This window comes from Eucalyptus grandis, chromosome 1 (assembly GCF_016545825.1).
Source record: "Eucalyptus grandis isolate ANBG69807.140 chromosome 1, ASM1654582v1, whole genome shotgun sequence".
NCBI classification, from domain to species: domain Eukaryota; kingdom Viridiplantae; phylum Streptophyta; class Magnoliopsida; order Myrtales; family Myrtaceae; genus Eucalyptus; species Eucalyptus grandis.
In genome coordinates this window covers 52,061,159-52,087,069 of record NC_052612.1, presented here as the reverse complement: position 1 = coordinate 52,087,069, position 25,911 = coordinate 52,061,159, and the positions used below count along the sequence as shown (strand labels likewise).

General features: G+C 38.9%; 2 protein-coding genes across 2 annotated transcripts; one reads left to right on the top strand and one right to left on the bottom strand.

Moving 5' to 3' along the window:
- The first annotated feature begins 883 nt into the window (after positions 1 to 883).
- LOC104449781 (F-box protein At5g51380) lies at positions 884 to 3,767 on the top strand. Its single transcript, XM_010064045.3, has 2 exons — positions 884 to 2,417; positions 2,901 to 3,767. The coding sequence occupies exons 1-2, from the start codon at positions 1,222 to 1,224 to the stop codon at positions 3,166 to 3,168; spliced, it is 1,464 nt and encodes a 487-aa protein (XP_010062347.2). The 5' UTR covers positions 884 to 1,221; the 3' UTR covers positions 3,169 to 3,767.
- Positions 3,768 to 4,163: 396 nt separating this feature from the next.
- On the bottom strand, positions 4,164 to 7,581 carry LOC104449771 (NADPH-dependent aldo-keto reductase, chloroplastic). Its single transcript, XM_010064035.3, has 5 exons — positions 7,451 to 7,581; positions 6,761 to 6,936; positions 5,767 to 6,013; positions 4,710 to 4,889; positions 4,164 to 4,509 (listed from the first exon to the last, which is right to left on the bottom strand). Exons 1-5 carry the CDS (start codon positions 7,568 to 7,570, stop codon positions 4,282 to 4,284), a joined length of 951 nt encoding a protein of 316 aa, XP_010062337.2. The 5' UTR covers positions 7,571 to 7,581; the 3' UTR covers positions 4,164 to 4,281.
- Between the last annotated feature and the right edge of the window lie 18,330 nt (positions 7,582 to 25,911).

The following is a 25,911-nucleotide window of genomic DNA, read 5'->3' as shown; positions in this document are numbered from 1 at the left end:
CAGTACACGCGCCGATCAGCCATGTCACGCCTGGGCCCAGTCAAGAAAATTTGATCAAAATTGGCCGGAATGATCCGAATTGGACAACGTAAAAAGATTTATGATTAAATCGGCATCAAAAAAAGGTTTAGGACTAAATCAGTACAAAGCCAAAAGGTTTAGGATTTTTTTGACACTTTTCCCTTTTGTGGTTCCATCTGAATATATATGAATATGATGCAAATCACAAAGCACACTTTGTTCTTGGCATGGGCACGGAACTGTTTCTTGAGGACCCGCGTTCGATCAATAGATTAGATCCTTTCGTGTACATGGAAGGGTTCTGTCTTGGATGATCAGTGGTGGTTTAGTTAGTACCGCCTAATACGTGTAAAAGCCCATGCCATATGTAGCTAACTTGGGATAAACATGGCCTCAATTAAGGGCGAAGAAGTTGGAGGATGTCTCATTCAGCCTGGCTTCGATAAGGGTGAATGAGACAGATTTTCAGATTGAGCTGTCAAGTTAGGAGAAATTCGACCCGAAATATTTACTTCGGGTCGAGATGAATGGCCCCCCGGAGTTACTCTATAATGCGGGGGTCGAATTGGAAATTGATGAAACTTATGCGATTCGTACTTTTAAGTTTTAGGTAGGTCCATGGAAACACTTGATTAGATTGATAATCACGGACCAGCGCCAGTCCCTCATGCACGCACACCCAACAACACGGTACAAAATCTGCAGATGGTAACAAAAAGCAAGCGCCACACAAAAATATGCATTTCCAGAACAAAAAAAAAAATGATTATTAGTCCTCGACAGATAAATCTGGATTAGAAAAAAAAAACAAAAAGCGAAAAAACGAAAAAACAAAAAGAAAAATGATACCCTTGTTCAAATCTCCAGACCCCACAGCCCCCAGAAGTCCGTTAGCCAGAAAGTCCACACAGGAGAAAGAGATTGCTCTTCTTGTTCTTGTTCTTGTTCTGCTTCTTCTTCTTCCTCAAATGCAAATCTAGAGAGAGAAACCTGGAGAGAGAGAGAGAGAGAGAATACATCACGACCTCGCAGCAGAGAAGGTGCAGTCGGCAACGTACCTGAGAAACGTTTCCCAGGTGGAGAGACTGGAGGAGTGAGGAAAGAGGAAGGGATTTTGACGGGGGGGAAAAGGGGAGAGGGGGGATGCGAAGACGCCTGAGCTCAAGAAACGGAGGACGAGGTGCAGTGCCTTGAGGAACCATGTCGTTCCAACCATCGCCGAAGAAAGCAAACCCTAGCCCCAAGCCCAAGCGAAGAGCCTCCAGCTGGTCCGACTTCTGGGTCAAGAACACCCACTCCAACAAGCCCCTCAACCCAGTGATTTTCACTATGCAACTCTCTCCTCTCTCCAAGAAAGACCCGGATAACCCCAAAGCCCAGACCTTTTTCTCCAATTTCTCCAAAATCGACCGTACCCTCTTGTTGCCCGACGAGGTTCTGCTCAACATACTCGGTAGAATGCCTGATTCCCAGAGGCTCTCTAATTTCCTCGTCTGCAAGCGTTGGCTGAACATTCAAGGTCGCCTCGTGAGGTCCTTGAAAGTCCTGGATTGGGGCTTCATCGAATCGGGCCGATTGATTGTGAGATTCCCGAATCTAACGCACGTTGATTTGAGCCGCTCCTGCGTTGTTTCGCCCCGGAACTCGGGCATTTTGTTGCATCATGGTAGTATTTCCATGCATTTGAATACTGGATTTTCGCCCATTTATCGCATTCTTGAAGAAAATTTGCTCTCTGTCGAGGTTATTGACAGGGGATTGAAGATGCTTGCGAATGGTTGCCCCAACTTGTGTAAGCTTATGGTGGTTGGTGCTAGTGAGTACGGGCTATTGAGTGTGGCTGAAGAGTGTTTGACGCTGCAGGAGTTGGAATTGCACAAGTGTAGTGATAATGTTTTGCGTGGAATTGCTGGTTGCAAGAATTTGCAAATCCTGAAATTGGTTGGGAGTGTGGATGGATTTTATGCTTCTTGGGTTACTGATATTGGCCTAACTATATTGGCGCAAGGGTGTAGGAGGTTGGTGAGGCTTGAGCTTTCTGGATGTGAGGGAAGCTTTGATGGAATTAAAGCCATTGGGCAGTGCTGTCAGATGTTGGAGGAATTGACCCTTTGCGATCACAGGATGGATGGTGGTTGGTTGGCAGGACTCTCCTACTGTGAGAATTTGAAGACTTTGAGATTCGAGTCTTGTAGGACCATTGATTCTAATCCAGGGCCAGACGAGTTTTTGGGTCTTTGTCCAGCACTTGAGCGATTACATCTGCAGAAGTGCCATTTGCGGGATAAAAACAGTGTGAGGGCAATGTTTATGGTGTGTCATGCTGTGAGGGACATTGTTGTGCAGGACTGCTGGGGCTTAGAAAATGATATTTTTAGCTTGGCGAGTTCTTGCAGGTAATTAGTCCTCAAAGCTGCTAAGTCTTCTATTAATATTGAAGCAACTTGTCAATTTCCTTTTCCATGCTAATTGAAATACTGATTTTGATGAACTGGTTATTTACATAAATTAGGTTTTTTTTTTGTCATTTCCCTTGTTGCTCCACCGCTTTTTTTTTTGGTTCCTTTTGGGGTGGTGGCGATGAGGAATCACCTGTGTTTCAAACTCTTTTAAGAATCGAGACAGTTTGGTTGGCAGTGACAGAGCATGAACCCATATACTTGAACCTTGAAATGCTATTTATTCATAGTAGTACTTGCAACTAATGGTTCTGGATTTTCTCACAAGCTGTTGTCAACTCCAAAGTTGGAGCTTTTTTTATAGATTGTCCAGATCAATCTGCGTTAATAGTTTCAGTCATGACCTTGGTGTTTTCCTGATGAAGTAGTATGTATCAAATCTGGTGCTGCAAACTGACAGTTGAATTTTTCATGTAACAGGAGGGTGAAATATCTTTCTTTAGAAGGATGTTCTCTGCTGACGACAGAGGGCCTAGAGCCTGTGATTTTTTCCTGGAAGGAGCTTCAAAGTCTGAGAGTTATATCATGTAAAAGTATAAAGGACAATGAAGTCTCTCCAGCACTATCAACACTTTTCTCGGTTCTTAAAGAGTTGAAGTGGAGGCCAGACACCAAATCTCTCCTTGCGGCAAGTCTTGCGGGAAGTGGGATGGGAAGAAGAGGTGGCAAGTTTTTCAAGCGTACATGAAACTGGGGTCGCTAACTTATAATCAGCTCCCGGAACTAGATTTGATAACTGGAGAGCGTGCTAGTGAGGAGTATTTTGTTGTGCCAACTCACTGGAACGCCTAGGTCATAATTGCTGCCATCCATTTTGATAATCGAATGGATCAGGTGGGAGCTCCGACCTCCATTGCCAAAGAAGTCTGGCAAATTGGATGGCCAACTTGCTTGGTTTGACCATCTCGTTTACGCTTATTCTCACACCGCAAGCAATTCTGCCATCGGATCAAAGCTTCCACAAATTTCCAATGGCAAATTTGCAAAATTCCTTTGGCGTTTTAGTACCACTAGTGTTAGTGTAATTTTGTTTCTTACAATTCATATTCTGGAGACTGACAAATCTGTCAGTTGCTTAGTCATGGAGGTACGTAGAGTAGTTTCGGGGAGACAATGTTCACTAGGACTAGTCCTCTTTATCGTGTAACAGTTTCACATTCAGCTTATCGACGAAGAAGAATCTATCAAAACAAAGTCCTGTCCAATGAGGGAATGGCAATGTAGAATCAACTACTTAGCATAATAATGCCAAGTCAAAGCAGACCAAATTGGGGGTTTCCATTGAAAGTCTTCCTTTTGTGTTCTTTGTTTGGAAATTGCTACTGATTTTTAGATACCCACTGTAACTGTCTATGAGAGATCCAAGCATGTTGGTGGAGATGGTTATATAGCTTTACCTGCCCAGTTACAGTGGGCAGCTTATTATATCGGTAATGCGTGGTTTGGTCGGTTGCTAATTCGAGCTGGACTGCATTTTTACTTGTGCGTGTGGATTGTGATGCTGAAAGAATAGACATTATAGCGATAGCGGTCGACGAGATTTTCAGAACCATTTTGTGCGTGACATTCAAAGACTTGCAGCCCGCAGTGTCCAATTGAGTGTTGGATGATATGCCAAGAACTCAAGTGGAATTTTTCTCTGTTTTGTTGCTTAAACACGTTTCTGTTGCTCACTTTCCATACTGATCCTCAGGAATCGTGACTTTACTATATATAATGATGATGCCCTTTTCACTTACACGGCAACAACCATATACGTACACGTTGAAAAACACAAGCAAGTTTCGTGGGGTTCTCAAATTCAAATCTCATCGTCCCAGAGCTCCTCAAGCGTCTTGTAGGGGCTTGTTGTCTGATTAACATAAACATCGCCTCTGAGGATCTTCCTCTCCCCGAGCTTGTCGATGTCGAGAATGTCTTGGTCATCCAACCAGAGATCGAGGGCGCCCATGTTCTCTTCCATCCTGTCTTTGGAGAAGCTCTTCGGGATCACACTCGCTCCTTTCGATACTCCCCATTGGAGTGCAACCTAAGCAAACATCCACATTCCGTAACATGTTATTACCACTTCGTGCTATGCACGATTGATTCTTTATTCGTGGAGTGCGTGACGGTGCTCATGGCCGCATGATCCGCGGACTTGGGATTTCGTTTCTTTTCTTTTGCCGGTCTTTGGTTTCCGCAAAAGGAAACGGTAGTCTAATCTGAGGGGAACAAAGTAGATGGTACCTGAGCAGGAGTCGCATTGTGCTTGAGAGCAATGGATTGGATGATCGGACTGTCCACAACAGCCGTGGATCCCCAGGCATTGCCAGGTGCTCCAAGGGGGGAATAAGCGCTCACAAGAATCTTGTTCTCTCCACACACTTCTCTCAACTTCCTCTGTTTCCACATTGGGTGCATCTCCACCTGTTCAATTCAATCACCATTCACATTTCACTCTTCCAAGATTTGAGGTTATATCACCTGATGCTGTCATCTATTGGGTATGTATGAACCACTATTCTCATGATTAGGTACCGTCCATTACAAGTTTTTTTTATCGAGATCCAACTCATGGGAACCAGATCAAGCGCAACCGTTCGATGTGGCATATTCCACATGTTTTAGTAGGGTCTGTGCTGATGGGCTTCACGGCATTCAATTACCTACTCTTGCTTTGCTGTATGAGGCAGGTCATTCGATTGCTAATTTGGTGATCCACTTCACCAAAGAGGCAGTGCTCGACATCAGTTTAATAAAAAACCAGTGGTCCTGCGTGCGCGTTCGAGTTCCATTGGAATAATGGAGCTTGGTTATGGCCGCCCTGAGATGTTTCAGAATCATGGGTCGTTTGTTTGAAAAGGAAAGAAAGGCACTTTTTCTCTGCAGCCGACTCTTTTATTCAAAATCATTACCTGTACATTTTTTGACTAAGGACCTTATTATAGTTAAAAGAAATCTGGCTTATCAGACAAGAGCTTCTTAAAGTCAAACCTGACCTTTCAAGTTTCGAAAACCCTTCATCCACGCGATCAATTATGTGACAGTTTCGAATATTCTAATACCGACGAAATGGACTCAAAGAATCATGACGCTGGCGGATGGATTTGCTTTCTTTCCTTCTTTCTTTTGTTTTTTTTTTTTTTTCTTTGAAGAAATCTCAGTCTTGAGGAATAAGCTCTCCATTTCATTTCATGTTCATTGACTTATTAGTGATACTATTAAGGATTTGAAGAAAAATGCGGCATTCTAAGTGACTTTTGACCAAATGAAAAGTGATGGAGTCATTAAATAATGCTTGTACCTGATTGACGGCGGGAGGGACGGAAGCAAAATCCAAAAGAGTCTCAATCTTCTTGGAAGAGAAATTGCTGACACCAATCGCTCGGCACAAGCCCGAGTCGAAGCATCTCTCCATCCCACGCCACGTCACTTCCATGTCCAGCTCCGGCTCGAACTCTTCTTCCTTCGGCACTGCGTTGTTCGCCCCTGGCTTCAGCTTCACCGGCCAGTGCACCAGGTACATGTCCACGTACTCCATCCCGAGGTTCCTAAAGATAAAGCAGCATAAACATCATTTGGGCTCAACCCTCTTATTTTATATGAGAGACGTGATGAATAGAGGCTAGAGCTGACTATTTTACTTGGCAGTTCCCTATCTCTTTCATGAGCTCCATTGTAAGCATCACGTTCAAATGTTTTTTAGTAGATCTAGCAGATATTGTGGTCCCGCGTTTAATTTAAAGGGAAGTACGTGAATTTTGATCTTGTACGAATCATTCCTTCATTGGGATCGATCAACCCGATTCCAAGATCTGGCTGAGTTATCCTAGGCTTCTACAGTGTGGGGGTGAGATTTGAGAAGAGATCTGGCGTGGATTCTCTATCCCTGAAAATACGAAACGCTACCCGTTCTCAAAGGGACAATAATTCAATTTGCTAATCGCGTGGTGCAATTTAATGTGGCCATTTTCGCCATCATTCATTGCAGGTCAACCGATTAGCTTGAATCGGTAGGCATGCAAAGTAATGAAGCTTTATCTTATGCAATATACTTGATGAATATATGTTGCTTGCCCCCACGAGTTTTTGCCCAAATCGAAAGTTTTTTCAGAAGTCGGAAGTCTAACGTGATATTTAACCGAGACAATGGGAAGTCGAACCACGACAGTTGATATACGCCCTCCTATGATATATGACTTAGTATTACTCCCGTTATTCCGCTTCTCTGCCCAAATTAATATTCTTGGATTTTGTAAACGAAGGTGCAGAAGGCAAATGATATAATGATTGCTTACTGGAGAGTTCGCTTGAGAGCGGAAACAGGATCATGGTGGTCACTGCCCCACAGCTTCGACGTTAGAAAGACATCTTCTCTCTCCACAAAGCCCTCGTCAATGGCCACTGTCAAAGCCCTTCCAACCGCTGGCTCTGATCCATAGACTTTTGCTGTATCGAAGTGCCTGTAACCTACCTGCATAACATGTATTTTTGCACGCCATGGGTTAATAATTATTTCAAACATGAAATACTGCAGGATATTCTCATCCTCTGTAAACTTCTATCTGAAAGTAGAACATGCATCGACAAACGATCGTGGGCAGTGAATCGGTTACAGTAGTGTTCTAGTCCAAATGATACGCATCCAACGTGACAACGCACTTGTGGAGTGGCAGAAAAACCTATAGCCTGTCGGAATATATATTCATTCAGCGGTTCCATCCAATTTTTTTACATGTTATCTTTCCCGAGTGTCACATGCGGGGCCTCGCCAAAAAGCCATTTCCTAGAGAGCTTGTTTTATTACTCTTAACCGATCAAAATTCTCAGCATGAGAAGTGCAAGAAAACTGACAGATTGGAGTGTTTTGATGCCTTGAAGAGACATGGGAGATGCAAGAAAATTTCAGGGCAAAAATCGGGTAACAAATGCCGGAATGAATTTAAGGCGTGCGAGTTCAGCATGCATGCAATTTGCATGAGCTTTACCTTGAGAGCCGTATGGATGGCCAATTCTGTGGCCTTCAAGTCAATTGGGTAAGAGTAAGTGCCAAATCCCAGGACTGGGATTGTTGTCCCGCAATTCAAACGTGCCCTATCACTCCTCATCTCTCTCTCTCTCTCTCTCTCTCTGTAGAATTTCAAGATTTGCAGGGAGGGAAGACACAGCACAATGCCCTCCAACCCTCAACCCAAGGCTTATTTATAGGGCACAAAGTCAACCAATATAAAAGGGTAATTTGTAAGGACACTTCACCACATAGACCACCTCGTTGGATAAGTTTAATGCGACGGTGCGAAATAAAGAAAGGAGGTTGCGACGTCTACATATCGAAGCTTTAGGATCTCCCATGTCTCCAGGGATTTCCACCAAGTTGGCCCCCATTTCAGCACCCCCAGGAATCAGATGCCGCCTCAATCTCAAACCGTCGTTTTCAAAAGAGAGAACCAAGGAGAGCGAAAGAATAGCTACATAATTAAGAGCGCCGAAAGTCTAATCAAAGACAATTAAAACATTTTTTATATAATCTGGGTTTTATACAGAATAGTCAGCTGATGAGTGATTAATTAGTGCTAACATTTTGAGTTCGTCAATCAAATGAAGCGAAATTAACTGCCCACATAGTTCGATTCTCTTCCCTTAATTCCTATTGGTATTGCGATTAGTCAACGTATGCACTTTCGTAAGCGTGACTCCCTCTCTCTCTTTCTCCCTCTCGCCTGCTCTTTTTTTTATTATTATTTATTTATTATTATTAGGAGTTGACTTTTGATTGCGAGTCAAATCGGTGAATTTTCTATGGATTAAGCCTCCAATCTTCTATTTATTATATTTCCACGTTTTGCTTGATACATCTGACTAATGATTTTTCTCTCTTTTTTTCTAATGGGTGACTTTAAATTGATATGATCCCAAAATATTTTATTAGATCAAGTCAACCGTATTGACAATGACTTAATGTTCACTTGAAATAAATTGTTAAAAGGACTGCCCAAAATCATAGGAGTTGAAGCTATTATATAAACTATAAGAAAATTGTGGCTTTTAGGCTCCATCATGGAAAATGAAATGTTATTTGGAAAATACTTACCTAAAAATGATTGTTTGTATCACTTAAAATTATTAATTAATGAAAATATCAATAATTTATGTCTAAATATTTTCGTAAACAATAAAAATAATTTCCATCAATTCATTTCTATAAGCGATATAAGTGATTATTTTTAGGAAAATATTTTCCGAATCACTTATTTTGAGATGGGTACTTTTGTTTAATTGAAGAGGAAATCATTAAAACCCAAGAATTTTAGTGACACTAAAAATTATCAACTAATAAGAAAACATGTTCGATAGACTTTCTTGTTTATGAATATTCTCATAAACAAAGACTATACAAAATTTATGTTGCTTTCGGCGTTTTCAAGTTGGGTTTAGAAGCAATTTGAAACCTTAATGACTATCTGACCCAAAAAAAGAAGAAGCCCTTACTGACTAAGTTTTCATGTTTATTGATGGTGTGCCTTGATTAGGACAAGAAACGTAGATGGAGGGTATAATGCACCTCCTTTTCTTTTTTCTTTTTTCTTTTTTAAGTAGACCGCCCAAATACGTGTACAGATCATAGAAATCCTGCCATGTGGAATCAGGATTGTGGCATGTTCCTGGGATCTCAAGAAAAGAAATGCCCACCCCTAATTCTTGTCATCTCTCTCTCTCTCTCTCTCTCTCTCTCTCTCTCCTCTCCTTCAAACGAGTATCTCTGGGAGCTCGAGTAATAGAAGCTGCGGGACGATTAATAAACAAGTAAACGAAAGTGAGGTTTAAGCACACGCTGCAACCACCTGTACCTTTGACCCTGCGGATTGACATATCTCTCCATTCCCCAGAATTTGTAGACTCGAAGGCGAACATAACAAATCCTCGTAGATATAGCAACGATGTTGAAGATAATAAGGCAATGAGATTTTGCCAACACTAGACCACCGAAGATCGAGGAAGAAAGACATGCTTTAAATTGCATAATACGCAACTATGTCGATGAAACATTGACTCAGCCCATGTTTCTGTGTGTTACTGTTGGACAAAAAAAAAAATCTTCTAAAGTTGAAGTATCTCTTCAATTGAATGTTTTATTCTGCTGTCTGTCAACTCATATCATGAAGACATACAATCTGCGGCTTGCTCACTTGCTCTGCTTGGATGCAACCGTGTGTCGGACTGGAAACACCATTGACGAATTTCGTAGGGAAGATTTTGTAGGTCGTTAGCATTATTGAACATGCCTTCCTTCAAAGAAACAACTATAGACTGCAGTATACAAAAACCAAAATCAAGACAGATTGTAGAGACCAGTGCAAACAGTAACGGCAATGATATCTGCTGCAATGTGAGCTGCATTAATTCTCCAAAGTACACTATGCTCTGCAATCAAGTTTTCTTTCCATTAATTTGTCTTACTGGACAAAAAGCCATGTTGCAGAGCCCATGCAACCGACTTAGCTGAAAAGGGCTTGATTTTTGTATGTATAAACAATATTCACTATGCCCATAGAGTTCTGCAAAGTATTGTGTTATTTTCAAGATTGTCCGTAACCTCAACTATCTCCTCCATACTATTTGCCATATCGTAAGAGTTCAAGTTGCCCGAGAGAATCATTGATCTTGACAAACAAAATTAATGTGCGTGCCATACACCCCTTCCTATTTGACAGACTCAGAATCTCATCAAATACTTAAAATTCACTTTGAGCAGTTGTATAATAAGTGAGACTTGCGCTATTATTCTATAAATATTAAGGTTTGTGGCCGTGTCCCCGTACAAAGGTTACAAATGACGTTTGTCAAAGCGATTATCTTCAGATTTTCACCTGGACACCAGACTGAACCTGCAATACCTCATGTCATCTGGGCAACCTATTGCATATCACGCTATACTGAGAGCATTACAGGTTATTCTCATGATTCTCATGCTAGTTACGCTTGAGTTCTACCAAGAAGTTTCTGTAACTGGTAAGGGGAAACTGATTTTTAATCATCCTTCCTAAGTTATATGTGTGACTTAGAACAAATGCCGCATCAACCTGTCAGCTATCCTCATTTGCAGAGCATGGACAAGAAAGAGACCAAATGCATATCAAAGCACATCTTATAACTAATAATTCATACCTCATCTAGTATGTACAGAGGAGATGGTTTGAAGAGAAGCAGGTATGAAAAGAAGAGGGCTAGGATTAGAGAAACTGCACGTAGAGATCCCTGTCCCCACTCATATTTAATAGGAATTGCTTCAAGACATGCCAAATGCTACTTGTGCTTTCCATAATTTCATGATTCAATGTATCTCATTCTCTTAGCATTTTTTATTTTTTGTCATAATTTCCTTCAGTTCCTTGGCATCATTTTTTCCTATTACTCGACATGATAGCAAAGCTCTAAGTGGCATCCTTCCAGAGGTTCACGCTTTGCTATTGTGCCAGATAACAGGATAGCAAATATTGATCCAAAGACACTGAAGAAATTGTTGACAAAAAATCAAGAATCCTAAGACAATGAGATATACCTTGAATATACAACTATAGAAAGTGCGCAAGTAGCATTCGATGGCATCCTGAAGCAATTTCTACCAAAACTAAGTGGAGGGCGGGGATCACTGCCTGCACTTTATTTAATCCTGTTCCTTATTTTCGATTTATCATTCTGCCAAAGGCCACCTACAGCATATTGGAGTAAGAAGAAATCCAATTAAACCATAAAACTGACAGGTAGCAACACACCTTAATAATGTTTTCCTTGGACATCAACTTATTATATTCCTTATTCTTTTTTCTCAAACATTGTCATAACTTTGTTGTTTACACTTTCCTCGAGCCTTCAGAAACCAAATGATAAATATGCAATCAATTGTTGAACACAGAGTATACGAGAATTACTAACGTTTTTGATGAAAAAAGGAAATGCCGATGCAAAGAATTGAAAATCTATATGAAGAGTACAAAGTGAATAACTCACCAGGTTGCTTAGCTTGTAGTTGTCCAAGTTCCCCCCTAGCTTTAAATGGATCATAGGAAGCAAAATCATCATCAATTCCGCTTCTTTCACAGAGCTGCCTCTTAGAAGCAATCCAAGCATGCTTCTCAATCATTTTTTCCGCCTTGAGCAATATATTTCCGTTCCATTTCCATAAGCTTTACCCAAAGGGAGGGAAAGACAGTCTCTTTAGTATCCACAACTACAACAATTACTTTCTATTCCAAGAGAAGCCATAGGCAAATTACTTCATTTTCCATTTTCCTTTTCTCAAGATTTGTCTCACTAAGTGCAACTTTAAGTTTTTGCTGCTCCTTAACTAAACTCATTTGGGTATCTCACTCCATCTTCTGTCAGATTTGATTGAGCTCCACCAGGGCCTGTTCATGAGTCTTCCTTGTTGCAAAAGAAGATATGAGTTGCCATTTCATATAGCTGTAGATTTTCCAGCAAGTATTCTTTTTGCCATTTGTATAGCATTGATTTGACTTTGTAAAGAAGCTAGTTGACCTTCCAAACAAGCATGTTCCTGTACAACTGAAGAGCCTCCTTTTCATTTTCACTCCTCTGTTGACAGTCGTGGTCAAAGAGGAAGTATTCAATCCCCAATTTAGAAGGAACAAGTAGAAGAGTCCATAAAATTGATCTATATGTGCATAGCTTCATTTTCATATTATTTCAGCTAATCTACACAGAAATTGTACACAAAATCCTATGTAATCTAAAAACACTCAATTGTACGGATGTTTTCTATCATGACTGACGAATACTGAGCCGTCACAAGTAAGCTCATGCAGAGAATCCTGTGAATACATGATGTAAAGGTCAGAAAGACAAAAGCCTGCCATTATATCATGTGACAGCGACTGCATCTGACTTTTATTGCATTGATACTATTTTGCAAGTCCTTGAGCCTGCCCTCCTGATTATTTAAATGCTCTCAAATAGATTTCTCAAGCGACGATACTTTAGTGACACAGTCCTCATAATTTTGATTCTTCAAGTTCCTGCTCAATCTTCTTCACTAATTCACAAAGCTACAAAGCCCATAACAATCACATTTTAAAAGATTGAAAGTACAGTTTTTTCTTTCTTTCACTTTGATTAAGAAGAAAACCGTTAAAATAGAGCACAAATAACAATATTAAGTTCCATGTGAAGCAGAGAAAAGAAACTTACAATGCTCATACTGCTCAGCCCTGCACTTAAATTAAAGGTCACAGGACCTCAGCTCTAACTGTGATTTGAGCTGCAAGAACTTCTTTTGAAGGGGCAACGACTCATTATTCTGTAGTTAGTATTAGATGATGAGAAAAGCTATAGGCACGACCATAAGACAATTGGATTTCGGTTATAAGCACTGCTAAGAGCAATGGAAAGAAGAAAGTAGAACCGCACTTAATGAACAATCAGAACAAAATCTGCTCCTGTAAAATTTCTGACTCTCAAAAAGAAAATGAAGAAAAATATAAATAAATTTCAAAGTTCACTGCATCTTTGGTGAATACTTGTCGCATTTTTTCTAGATTTGCCTAGTTCGAGGAACAAGGTGGACCACTATTAGGGTTTCAAAATCCAACAATTACCACAAGCCCTTATCCGAACCTTGGTTTTGCCCTAAAATTACCAACCCAATAATACACAAAGCAATCATCTACCACCTTCACGTAGAAATGCAAAAGCGTTATTCAAGTTCAACCTTGGCTTGGATCGCAGATAGTGTATTCTGATGTATAGCAAGTCTTGACTGAGCCTCTGAAAGATCATGAAGTCACCTCACCAGATCACCTCCCCCGCTGCACCACGCAATCAATATTTATCGCAGGGCAGTGCTTTTCTAGAAAAAAAAGAAAAAAAAAATCGCTGTTCGTTTGAAGCATTGTAGAGAAAGCAGCATCCATGCACTATAGGCTGAAATAACAAAAATAAAGAGACGAGTAAGTTACTTGTGGCTTCCACCGGTTAAAAGACCGCTTGGCTGATATATATCACCTTGCAGAGTGACAATTGGAATCTCCCAATGAAAAGCTTTTTTTGATGCACGCAATGCATAGAGATCATATCCTGAATATCCTAAAATAGGCAATATTAATAGTATAACTGATGACAAATGTCAGATTGTAAAATGTTTCAGATATTACATCAGGCTCAGAACCTGAATCTATGTTTACTAGCAGAGAAGCTTTCTATAGTAAAACGATGGATGCTTCATTGAGAAGCACAATGAACTTGACAATTCATTGAACCCTTATAGAGTTGATACCGCTCTTTCATGTAAGTTTCTAGGAACATAATTTCTCAAGGCAGGCATCATTCTTTTCACAATCTGTTTTCTAAGTTTATTCTAACCATGGTTCAACTAGAATAGATATGCTTTAGTTATCTTTGTTTTCCAGTGGATATATAATAACTGCCAATATTAATGAATATAGAAAGCTTGTGCCCGAAATTCATTTTTTACTTTTTCATGATTCGGGAATATGTGATGCCGTTTCACAAAGTTAAGAGCACCTCTCACCCACAGAGACAGTGAACCCCGAATGATGAAAAAGTCAAAAACGAATTTCAGGCACAAGCTTTCTGTATTCATTAGTATTGGCAGTCATATAATTTATGAACAAATCGGGTACGTTATATATATCCACTGAAAATCAAAGACAACTAAAGAATGTCTCTTCTAGTCGAACCATGTTAGAATAAACTTAGAGAACAGATTGTGAAAAGAATGATGCCTCCCTTGAGAAATAATCTTCCTAGAAACTTACATGAAGGGTTCAATGAATTATCGGGTTCATTTGCCTCTCAAATTGGGATACCATAATATAACTCTTTTGCAGCACCCATCATTTTGCAGACAGATGTTCATCCAAAAACATATTTCATCGAGCAGTTAAATCAGATATATTTTCCAATTTCTATGGTTCCACTTGCATCTTCACTTTATTTTCATCTATCTCATAGAATTTGGCCTTTATCTGTTCCACACCAGATATATAGATATATAGCAAAATCATCATTCCAGCCGGGGTCAGTCGAGTTCTCCCCAATTTGTATAACGGGTCAGCAAGCTTTTCTCCTCCCCATCTCAATCTGGAAATGAAAATTGCTACGATGGGTCCTGATTAAAATTAGTAAAAGAAAAGGAATTTCGACTCTTTTTCACAACAAGGTCTTTTCATTGACTGTAATCATTCGATCATTCAAGTTTCATGTGCTCGCTTGTGTTTTTTTAACTCAAGATTGGAGGCTCTCCATCTCTTCGCCGAGATGACAACTATTGTTTTGTGCTTTTTGTGATAATTTTTAGTATCGAGATCTTGTTATTTTGTGCTTTTTGTGAGATTTTAGTGAGAAGGGCTTTGGTATGTTGGATCCTAACATTGGTATCAAAAATTTTGCTAGCATATTAGGGGAAAAAGTGCCAAAAAAAGTCTTTTAAACCTTTTGTTTTTGTGCCAATTTAGTCATTAACCTTTTTTGCGCCGATTTAGTCCTAAACCTTTTTACTTGGTACCAATTCAGTCTTTTCTGGCCAATTTTGGCCGGATTTTGTTGAGTGAACGCCAGCCAGCTGACGTGAACAACTTTTAATAATATTTTAATATTTTTAATTTTTCTTTTCTTTTTTTCATTTTTCTTCCTTCAACCGGTCGCCGGACCTCAGCGACCGGCAAGAGGTGATGGCCAGCGAGGTTGAGGTCGACCTCGCCAGCCACCTTGCCAATTGCCGTGAGGGCAGTCTCGCATTGGGTGAGCGAGGCTCAACCCTCGCCACCCATGGCTGACAAGGGCAAGCCCTACCAGCTCGGCGCAAGGAGGCGACCTCGAGCAGGCCTTGCGCCGGGCCACCGAAAGCTTCCAACTAGATGACGAGCTTCACGTGCCGTCGAAAAAAAGCCGACCTATGCGAGTATCGTCAGAGGCGGCGCGCTTGAGGCCCTTCTTCTTGAGGATGAAGCTCGCGCCGATGAACGCGCTCGAGGCCATGACCAATATGAGCCCCCTGGCGTTGTTGGACATCGCCATCGGTAGCTTGGCCCCCGCAAGCGGCGCTCATGCGAATCGCCTCAAGAGCGCGTGTGGGCACACTACTCGCCGGACTCGAAATCACGCGAACTGCGCGGGTTCCTCCGATCGGGGAAGGATCACTCCGCAGTCGATCGAGATGAAGCGTCTCGTATCGTCGGAGACGCTAGGGACGCAGAGAACGAGAGGATCGCAAAGCAAAGGGAATCTCGATGGTCGCGCTAGAGAGAGAGAGAGATCTTCGATGGCATGCGGAGCTTGTTGTCTAGTCGGAAGCTTCCGGTGGCCTGGCGCGAGGCCAGCTCGAGGCCACCTCCTCGCACTAAGCTGGCGGGGCTCACCCTCACCGCCCAGGCCTTAAGGGCGGCGAGGCTCGCCCTCACCGGCCATGGGCGAGCCTCATTGCCCAACACGGGGTGGCTGGCAAGGTCAAGGTCGACCTTGCTGGCCGTCACCTCTAGCCGAGTCGCTGAAGTTTGATAAAAAAATAATAATAATAATAAAAATTTAAAATAAAAAATAAAATAAAATTTAAAAATTTAAAAATATTATAATATTATTAAATATTATCCACATAAGTGCTAATCAGGCCACGTTAGCCGGCTAGCGTCCAATTAGCAAAATCCGGCTAAAATTGACCGAAAATGACTAAATTGGCACAACATAAAAAGATTTAAAACTAAATTGGCACCAAAAAAAATTTTAGAACTAAATCAGCACAAAGACAAAAGGTTTATGACTTTTTTGGCGCTTTTCCCTAATACTAGGTGATAAGAAGCGATCACGTGCAAAACAATTTGACCATATATTTGATCCTTCAATCTCTGTGACTTTTTTTTCATAATTATAAGTAAAACTTAGACGGTATATTTCACTTTTGATGGAAAAATAAAAGTGTGCTTTGCTTTTATTAATGTCGAGCGGCTTTAAAACATTTCGAGATGGCAAGGGGAAAAAAAATGAAATTCTTACAAAAACAAGTAAAGTTTTTATCTCGCCACACTTGATTGGAAAATTAATCTTATGATATATAACGGCAAAAACAAAAACAAAAAAAAAAAACCAAAAAACCGAATCGAACTAGGATTTTGGTTCAATTTGTATTCAGTTCAGGTCAGATTTAGTTATCGACCAAAAAAAAAAAAAAAAAAAAGGTCAGATTTAGTTCGGTTCAGTGAATTTCCTTATCGGTTTGGTTTGGCTTTTTTGGAAAATCGAACCGAACTAAACCACTAACACCTCTTACATTTACCTTTCTCGCTTACCATCTTCAATGAGATCACCTAAAAAGAGCTCAGTTGAATTACCTTTTACCTTCTATAGTGACAGGAACCCTAGATTGATTCACCTTCTACGGTGAGATAGAAACCCTACATGTCGCTCACTCACTGATCCCACCTCATCCTCGCCTCGCTCCTCTCTCCCTCCTCCGCCATCGCCTCCACCCCTTCTTCAATGACTCGAGGTTGACAGATGCGATCATCCTCAAGATTGCAAAGGAGTTGGAGCACCTCTTCGAGATGGCAAGAGATTCGATGGAAAGGCTAGAGCACCGAAAAGTGATTATGAAGAATAATGATGAAATGAGAAGATACAACATGATTTACAATACCGACGGCTGTTTGGACAAACTTGTCGTGGTATTGGGAAGGTACGTTTGATTTCTGTTGATTTCTATGTCTAGGTCGTTCCGTATTATATATTAAAGGTGGATTGGATTGATTCGTTATCAGTAGATTTGTTAGATAATTCCTGTGCAAAAGTGATGAAGCAAGTTTTAAATTCTAGAAATTGGAAGATCTTTGGTACTGCTAGAATAATTGAAAAGTGGGGGGAAGGAGGAGTAGTAAACCGGATGAGTTTTAAGATGATAAACTCGCAAAGTGAAAAATTCGAGGCATGTTCTTCATTGGATCTATGCTTTCTAATTTCTATGTCTAGGTCGTTCCGTATTATGTGCTGAAGGTGGATCGGATGGATTCATTATTAGTAGATCTGTTAGATAATCCCTATGCAAGAGTGATGAAGTAAGTTTAAATTCTACAAATTGATAGATTTTTGGGACTGCTAGAATAACTGAAAAGTGGGGGAAGCAGGAGTAGTGAACTGGATGAGTCTTAAGATGATAAACTCACAAAATGAAAAATCCGGGGCATGTTTTTTATTTGATCTTATCCTTTTTAATTTTATGATGCATATTTACTCTTTCTTTTGCCGAGAACACGATTCTACAGAATCCTACTGCTGCTCGTTATCCTTACATTCTCACTGATTCTTTTACGGCCGTTTCATTTCATTAAGGATTAGGATGGAATAAGCGTAATCGTATTATGTAGATAGTCACTATCTTATTTATTTGTCTACTAATTACAGTAAAGAGGAAGCCATGCAAAGAATTTATCATGTGTGGACCAAATAAAAATATCATCTCATATTGCTGGAGTCTCAATGACGTTGAAGGAGTTGGAGAAAATGGTACCTATAGTTGGAGTGAGAGAAGTTTTTGTAGACAGAAGCCTTTAATTTAATCATATCATTATTTTTATGTAACATATATAAAATAAGAGAATAAGTTACATATGCTTTAACATAACTATATTTATAGCAAAAATATATATTTCACAATAATATCAAAACAAACATCAATTGTCCAATCCATTGATCAATCTCATTAATTCACATGCTAATGGTCAATTCCATTAGTTAATCTCATGCTATTTATTTCATTGATCCATTTCATATGAAACTACACAATGATGATCCATTCCAATAACTAATCACAAATCACACATCAATTATCCATTATGTCAACTAAACTCCAATCACGTGTGAATAGTCTACTAAATTGACCAAATTTATATCACATGTCCAATGGTCCACTCCATTCACCAATCTATTACTCAATATCAAGCTCTAATCACAACACAATACCTAATGACAAAGCGATCAAGATTTCCCTTTCTCTACCTATTATTAACCGGTGGCTCCGCCCACAACAATATTTTAGACTAGTATGTGTATACCCACAAACTCTTCAATGGGCTGGTATTGAGTATCAATATCAATCCACCACATCTATAAAGCCAAATCCAAAAATCATTCCATATATCACAATACATTTCAGAAATCAATCACAATCTTTCGCAACTCAACTCATCCGCCAAAAATAATTTTCGTAAAATATTTCTCAAATCATTTGAGGACTCATCTCATAAACTGATTTTACAACTGAATCAAATCAGATACATAACAAAAAGCATTTCACAAATCAATATCTACATAACATCCCATAAACCATCTCAAAGTCGAGCTTTTCGTAAAAAGGTTTCACTAAACCAAAATATATAATATTTCTTAACTTCATTCATCAAACAAAATATATATTTTCTCTGGAAGTTCTTATGCTATTTACAAATATTAAAATGTAATAAATGTCCGATCCAAATTTTATGCAATAAATATGTTTAGTCATAACTCATAGCATATAATATTTATCATCTTGAAAAGATGAGTTTACAAATTCTTAGAAGAAATAGAACCACTCACCTTGGATTACTTATAATGAAAAAACAAGCATTATTTGAATTGTCAAACTCGCAATCCTATCAAATAAGCGAGGAACAACGTTAAAATAGAGTAAAACGCTACCTCAACTATGACTTGACTAAATTAAGATTAAATAAATGCTTACAAAACGACCCTCACGTGCCAATAAATCGCTTACCAAAAGCAATTACTAAAAGCCGTCCATAGGCGGATCATACTTTTCCTCACTGAACCCCGTTTCAAACTTCTTATAATCAATGGAAAGCCCTTTCAACATATTACAAAAACCCAAATTTAGCTTACCCAAAAACAAGCCGAAAATCAACAAAATATGACCTCGAAATCCTAAACACACATTATTCATCACGCACAAGAAACTGCAAAATTTTGTTTCGAGTAAAACGTAAACGCAAATCGAAATCCGTAAAATCATATAACTTCAATAACACTATAAACTATCATTTCTATGTAAACACACGGCTCAACGATTGACAAATCGGATTTCGCCGCACGAATTTCACATATTTCCAAATTTAAATCATAACCTTGAAAGCTAATCCGATTGGAAGAGCGAGATATGAATGTTTACTAAGTTTTACAAGTTAGAGTTGAATTAGCTTGGTGAGGCATCTGTGATGAGAATCTCCTATTTTCTTCCTTCTTCTCCTCCTTCTTTCCCTTCCTTTCTCTCCTCTCTCCTTTTCTTTTGTCCCAACGTGCTTCTTTCTTCTCCATTTATCTCCTCCTTTCTCTTTTTCTTTCTTTGTTTTTCTTTCTTTCTCTCTCTATTTCCTCTCTCCCTCAAAACTCTCGGCTGAAGCTTCCACTTTTTTTTCTTTTTTTTTTACTATTCAACTCTTCATTTTTTCTTTTCTTTTTCTTTTTTTTTTTTTTGCCTTTTGACTTTTCCACATCATATTTTCCAGATGGCGTTCGATTCTTCTAGTAACAAAACAGATAAAGTCATTATTAAAGCAACAGGAATTAGAGCTACGAACTCGGATCCTATAAAAAGAGACCGAATTTTATAGGTGACAGCTGATGGAAATGACGAGATTATAAAAGAGACCAAGAGGAGCAAAGATGAAGAGGATGAACGTACGAGACGGAGAGAAAGTCGACGATGGACGCAACGGTGAAGATTGTATGCTACCGTTATATGCCGCTACGTTCATACAGATAAACAAACGACCATCATCATTAATAATCACCTCCCCCTTTGCGGTTTTTTTTCCTTTTAGCCTCGGCATGCACACCCGTAAAGCATCATGTTTTCAACTCTCTAGGGAAGCGCTTGGGATGACGCGATAGACTTTCGTTTCCAGTTTTCTTTGTTTCAAAAAGCCCGTGGCTGTTGGCCATGTGAGGAGGACGCGTTACGTGCAAAGGTGAATATGACGCAGAGAGAGAGAGAGAGAGAGAGAGCAACACTAGATCAATGGAAATTACGGTGGGGGTTGTGGGAGCAGCTGCATGAAAACGGGGAGCTTTTTCTCTGGCCATGATCAGGCGTTCAAGAGCATCAAAACGAATTATTAGCTGACACAAAAAGAAGGGTTCATTTGGATCAGTGCTCGTGAGAAAACAAAAATCACATGGAATCGGAAAAAGCTAAGTCGGAGTTAAAAAGGAATGAATATTGTTCTAGATAAAAATGGCAAACTGAGCCAAAAGCGTGGAGATGGACTGGGGATTCACAGAAAACGGTAACTGCGTTTGGTAGTCCGGATTTGAGTCTGGATAGGATAATTTGTTATCATATCCGATGTTTGGGAATGTTCACCGGATTGGACAAACCCGGATACATCCAGATAAAACACCGGATAAAAAATCCGAGAGAGGGGGTGGATAAGCCCGGATTGGATAAGAATTTTTTTTTTTTTAAGGAAAGAAATAACTTAATAAAAAGAGAAGATATCATAAGCATCTACGTCAAATGGATGCCTCCGTCTCTCCGATTCATTGTCAGCCCTCTTCTTCCACTTCTTCTCCCATCTTCGCATCTCGCCGTTTTCAATGGTAGCCACAATTCCTAGATCTATGGCTTTTCCATGGCATTTAATTAATTGAATTTTCTATTTTTTAATTTTATAATTTAATTGAATATCATATTTATTTTTAATCTTATCCTAAAGTGCGTCAAACACTTGATAGGATTAGATATGTCCGCATTTATTATCCAGAGGATTTAATATCCTATTTTATCATATCCTATCCCGATTATTATCCCGACGACCAAACGTAGAGGGTTTTCCAGATCTTTGACTGGTCTCAAGCAACATGAATCATCCACAGTCCAATAGAAAAGGACAGCAAACTATAATGATATGCTTATGAGAATTAACGAAGAGAAAAAGCCCTACATAAACTCGAGATTTCTTATTGGTAAAATGCCTAGCTTCAGGCGATCGGTTGCTCCTGCTATTTTGCAGCACACACGCAGCTGAAGGAAACTTTGAGCTAACTCAAGATATCGCCGCTCCAAAAATACAATTAGAACTTAACTAATTGACAGCCCACTAATGATCTTCTTCCTTTTTTCTTTTCTTTTTACAAGTTAATGGTGCTAAAGCTAGATTGTACATTTTGAAAACGCAGTGGACTTGTTCTCGATAAAGTCAAACGACTTCTTGCATCGATGCAACATGCGAGAGGGTCGTCGTCTCCTTCTTCTTCTAACAAGCAACCTCCATTGCCACCCAATATAGAATCGTGTTGAAACCCCCATTTCGAATTTCCTCAACTTTTCATACAAAACTACTCTCATTATTTTTCAAATATCGCTAAATTTTCAAAAGTTTCTATTTATTTTTGTTTAAATAAGAGTTTTAACATTGCCATTTAGTATGATGTTCGGCACATATGAACATTGATATATCGTCTTAATCAATATAATCTATTATAAATAGTTAAATCAGAGCCCAGAAGGATGTTCATGTGCTCGTCAAGCGTTGCATAACTTTGCCTCATATAGTTGTCATGAGTGGAGCCACGTTGCACAACTGTATTAAAATAATGAGATTTACTATTATTTAATAATTGCTTCCGAACACCTCCAAATGCCAACTAAAACCTCAAGCCAAGCTGCATCCTTCAAGAGGCTCAAGCTATGCTGTCGTGCCAGATAACTCGGAAGAAGACATTGATCCAAAGTAATTTGAGAAGGAAATGTTGACAAAAAATTAGAAACTAAGAGAATTACATAAATCTTAAATCATAAAATTATAGAAAGCACCCAAGTAACTTTTAGTGTTTCCTTGTGTTCTAAAATAGTTCTTCATAATCTTCTTTTATCTTCGATTTATCATTCTGCCAAGGCCAGCTACAACATATTAAAGTAAGAAGACATCCAAAACAAAATTATAATCTGGCCGATAGACAGCAATGTTTTTCTTGGACATCAAATCATTATATCCATCTTCTGCTTTCTCCAATAATAAGTAATAGTTAATTCTTGTTACTTTTCCTTCATGTCTACTCTACTTTTTTACAACGTGATGGAACTGACTTTGGCAGTAACATTCTTTTACTTTTAAAGCAAAAAAGAAAAAGAAAAAGGAAGTACTCTCTCTCAAGGCAGCAATCAAGGCATTTAATATGTGGAAGTAGGGTATGTTCTGAAATGTAATATACCCAGTTGAATTGCCTGAGCATGTTTCTCATATATTAAAATATGGAATATGTTTCAATCAGTGGTATCAGAGCATTTTATACTTGTTTCTTGATCATGAAAGATATAAGTAAACGAACCATGTCATGAAATCAAAGAAAATTCAATCTTCACATTTTTTTTATTTGAATTTTGTTTTTCATGCAATTGTGTTCATTGAACCATGTTAGAGGCAGAAAATTTATCAATTCATGGAGTTTTAGGACGTATGGTTTATACATCAGGAAAGTAGACATGACAAGCTCTTCAACGGTATATTATAATTACTTTTATGGCTTAACAATGAGAAAGATTAAGAGAGCCTTGTGCTTGCCGACTAAATGAGACGGGCTTGCTAGTGATTTCTCCTTAAAATTTTTGGTGGCTATTGGACCGCCTACTAAAAGTGCACCAACGGCGCGTGGACCTCACGCACCAAGACGGTATCAACTGTTAAGCGGGTCAATCCCACACGCCGCCATAAAATAAGTAATTCAGAAAATTCTAAATATTAAAGTAGTTTTTTTTAGAATAAGTAATTTAGAAAATTCTAAATATTTTGTTTTATCATGGACAAGTAATCCTTTTATTCTGTATTTGTAACAGAAACAATAGTAAGGACCATTCCCACTTTCAAGACACTTAAGGATAGAGGCACAAAAACTGAACCTTTTAAGGTAAAGAAAAGAATTGATCGTTTATCGATGGGATGGTAACGTTAATACATTAGAGCATGTTATCAAGGTCAACATATAATTTGGGAAGGTTCCCTTATTTAAAATGCTAACAAAATCGATACCTTAGGAAACACCATTCCTAAAGAATGGGAATTTGACAAATGTCCAAAATATGATAATCTTGTGGAAGCTATTATGAGACAGTATATAAAGATCAAGGTAATGAAGACATCGAATCTTGTGCTGAATCCGACCTGGCGTGACCTGCAATGGTCTTCCCTTGACTACCAAATTCAACCATAAGATTTCTTAAGGAATTTCATGAGTCCATCTCCGTTCTTGTGAAGATTAAGAAATATTGACTATCTTTTTAGGATTTATTTTCATTAGTGACCATTTCTTTGTTGATATTTTATTACTTGCTAGACTTACGCATAGTTCATAAGATATATAGTTATGAATAGTCAATAGCATTAATTTAAATTAATATTAATTTATTCATGTTATATTATAAATGGAAAGTTTTAAAAAGTTTTATTAACTGTAAAGAAATTAATTTTGCATATATAATTATATTAATGATAATTTCAAATTAAGATTCTTAGATGATGATTAGGAATATGGTGACCTTTAGAATCTAAAACCCAATGTGAAATAATATATTAATGTAATTAGCTTGTGTAAATTTGATGCACTTATGTTAGGCATTAATAAATCATGCATATATTTAATCAAATATTTGTTACAAGACTGAGATACCTCATTATAAGGCCTGATTTTTATAAAATGTCTCACAAACAAACCATGAAACAACATTTGAGGCAAATGTCAAACAAGACGAGTGAACCAAAAGATGCTAGTCATATATTAACTATGTGCAACAAGTATAAGTAGTATCCCGTTCCTTCTCTCGAAATTGGGAGCATATGAAAGTCCATTAAACCCACAATGAAAATATAAAGACTTTTGAGGATGCTATACGCCATATCGAGCTAGAGGAAGTCCGCCTTCTAGTGGCTAAACTGGAAACCGACATTTATTTTGCATTTTTTAGCTCACGGGGGGCTTTGGAGAAAATATTGACTGCAGTTCAAATTCCACCGTATCATAATCCAAGTCCACTCACCAAGCGACACGTGTTACCTGGGTCCTACTGTGCCTAAACCCTCTGAGATCCACACCCTCTTGCCTCTCTTCCCTCTCTTTCCCTTTTTCTTTTTCCTTTATTTCTTCTTCTTCCCTCTACTCACAAATGCCCTCAAGATCCCCATTGCCGCCAAGCTTGCACGTTTCGCCATCCACCCTTCCTTCCCCCTTGTTTCTACAAGATCAAGCTCAAAAGTTTTCCCCCTCCAAACCACCCTTACCTCCTGCCAACGCCAACCCCCCCCTCTGGGCAACAGCGCCACCTCCCTTCCCGAGGGATGAGACGAAGGCGACAACATCACCTTCCACCTCAACAAGTCCAACCTCAATAGGCTCACTGAGAAGTGCATCTTCTCCAGCAAGGTCTACTTGAAGGTCTCTGTCTACACAGGCTGGCATGGGGCGACAAACAAGGTGAGCTTCCGAGAGGTTGCTCATGAAGGTCTCAATGCCCCTAGACATCGTGGAGGTTGAGTCTAAGACCTACGTGTTCCACAGCAAGTGGATTAACGTCAGCTAGGAGACCAAGGGGCTTTCGTCGCCGCGGTTTCACTTGAGTGTTAAGGCAAAGCCCAACTCCCGCTTCATGTTCTAATTCGATGGAGAGCCCAAGTGCAGCCCCCAGGGGCTCCAAATACAGGGCAACATCAGGGAGACCATGATGGACAAACTCTGTTGTTGTCCCCATTGAAGGGAAAGGGAAGACCAGAGGGAAGAAGAAGAAATAAAGGAAAAAGAAGAGAGAGAAGAGAGAGAGAGGAGATAAAATCCGTTTGGTTCGGCTTTGGGGAAATGTCGTTGGGAGAATATAAATACCTTTGAGGTAAATGGGTTTTTCGAAATACTAGACTGTTTGGTAAATTATAACTAAAAAGTGTTTTAAGAAAATGTAAGACTATTTGGTAAACATATATTTGAAAGGCCATTTAGTGTGATCAAATTAAGTTTTTTAGTTTTTGTATTTTTAAAATTGCAAAAAAGAAACAATGACTATATAACATTTTACATTTTCATGTTGAGAGTAATGTAAAAATATATATTAATAAATTTATTTAAAAATTATTTTAAAAAATTTGATTATAAATTAAATGCAAAGCTCAACTTTTGGCTTAAGGTTTTTTTAGATTTGTTTTCAACTTTGAATATTTTTTTAATTATTATAGTATTAATCATTTTCATTAATTAATGATCATTTTAGTATATTGATTAAAAGTTAGGCTATTGATTGTTAAAAGATAAAAATGACAAAAAAAAAATGTGAACTTATTCGCTGGATGATGAAGTGACCAATTGTGGTGTTAATTTTTTTGAGTAAGCATCGCATATAAAAAGGGAGGTCCTCATTAAAAAAAATAAAACCAAGTTCCTCTCATACAAA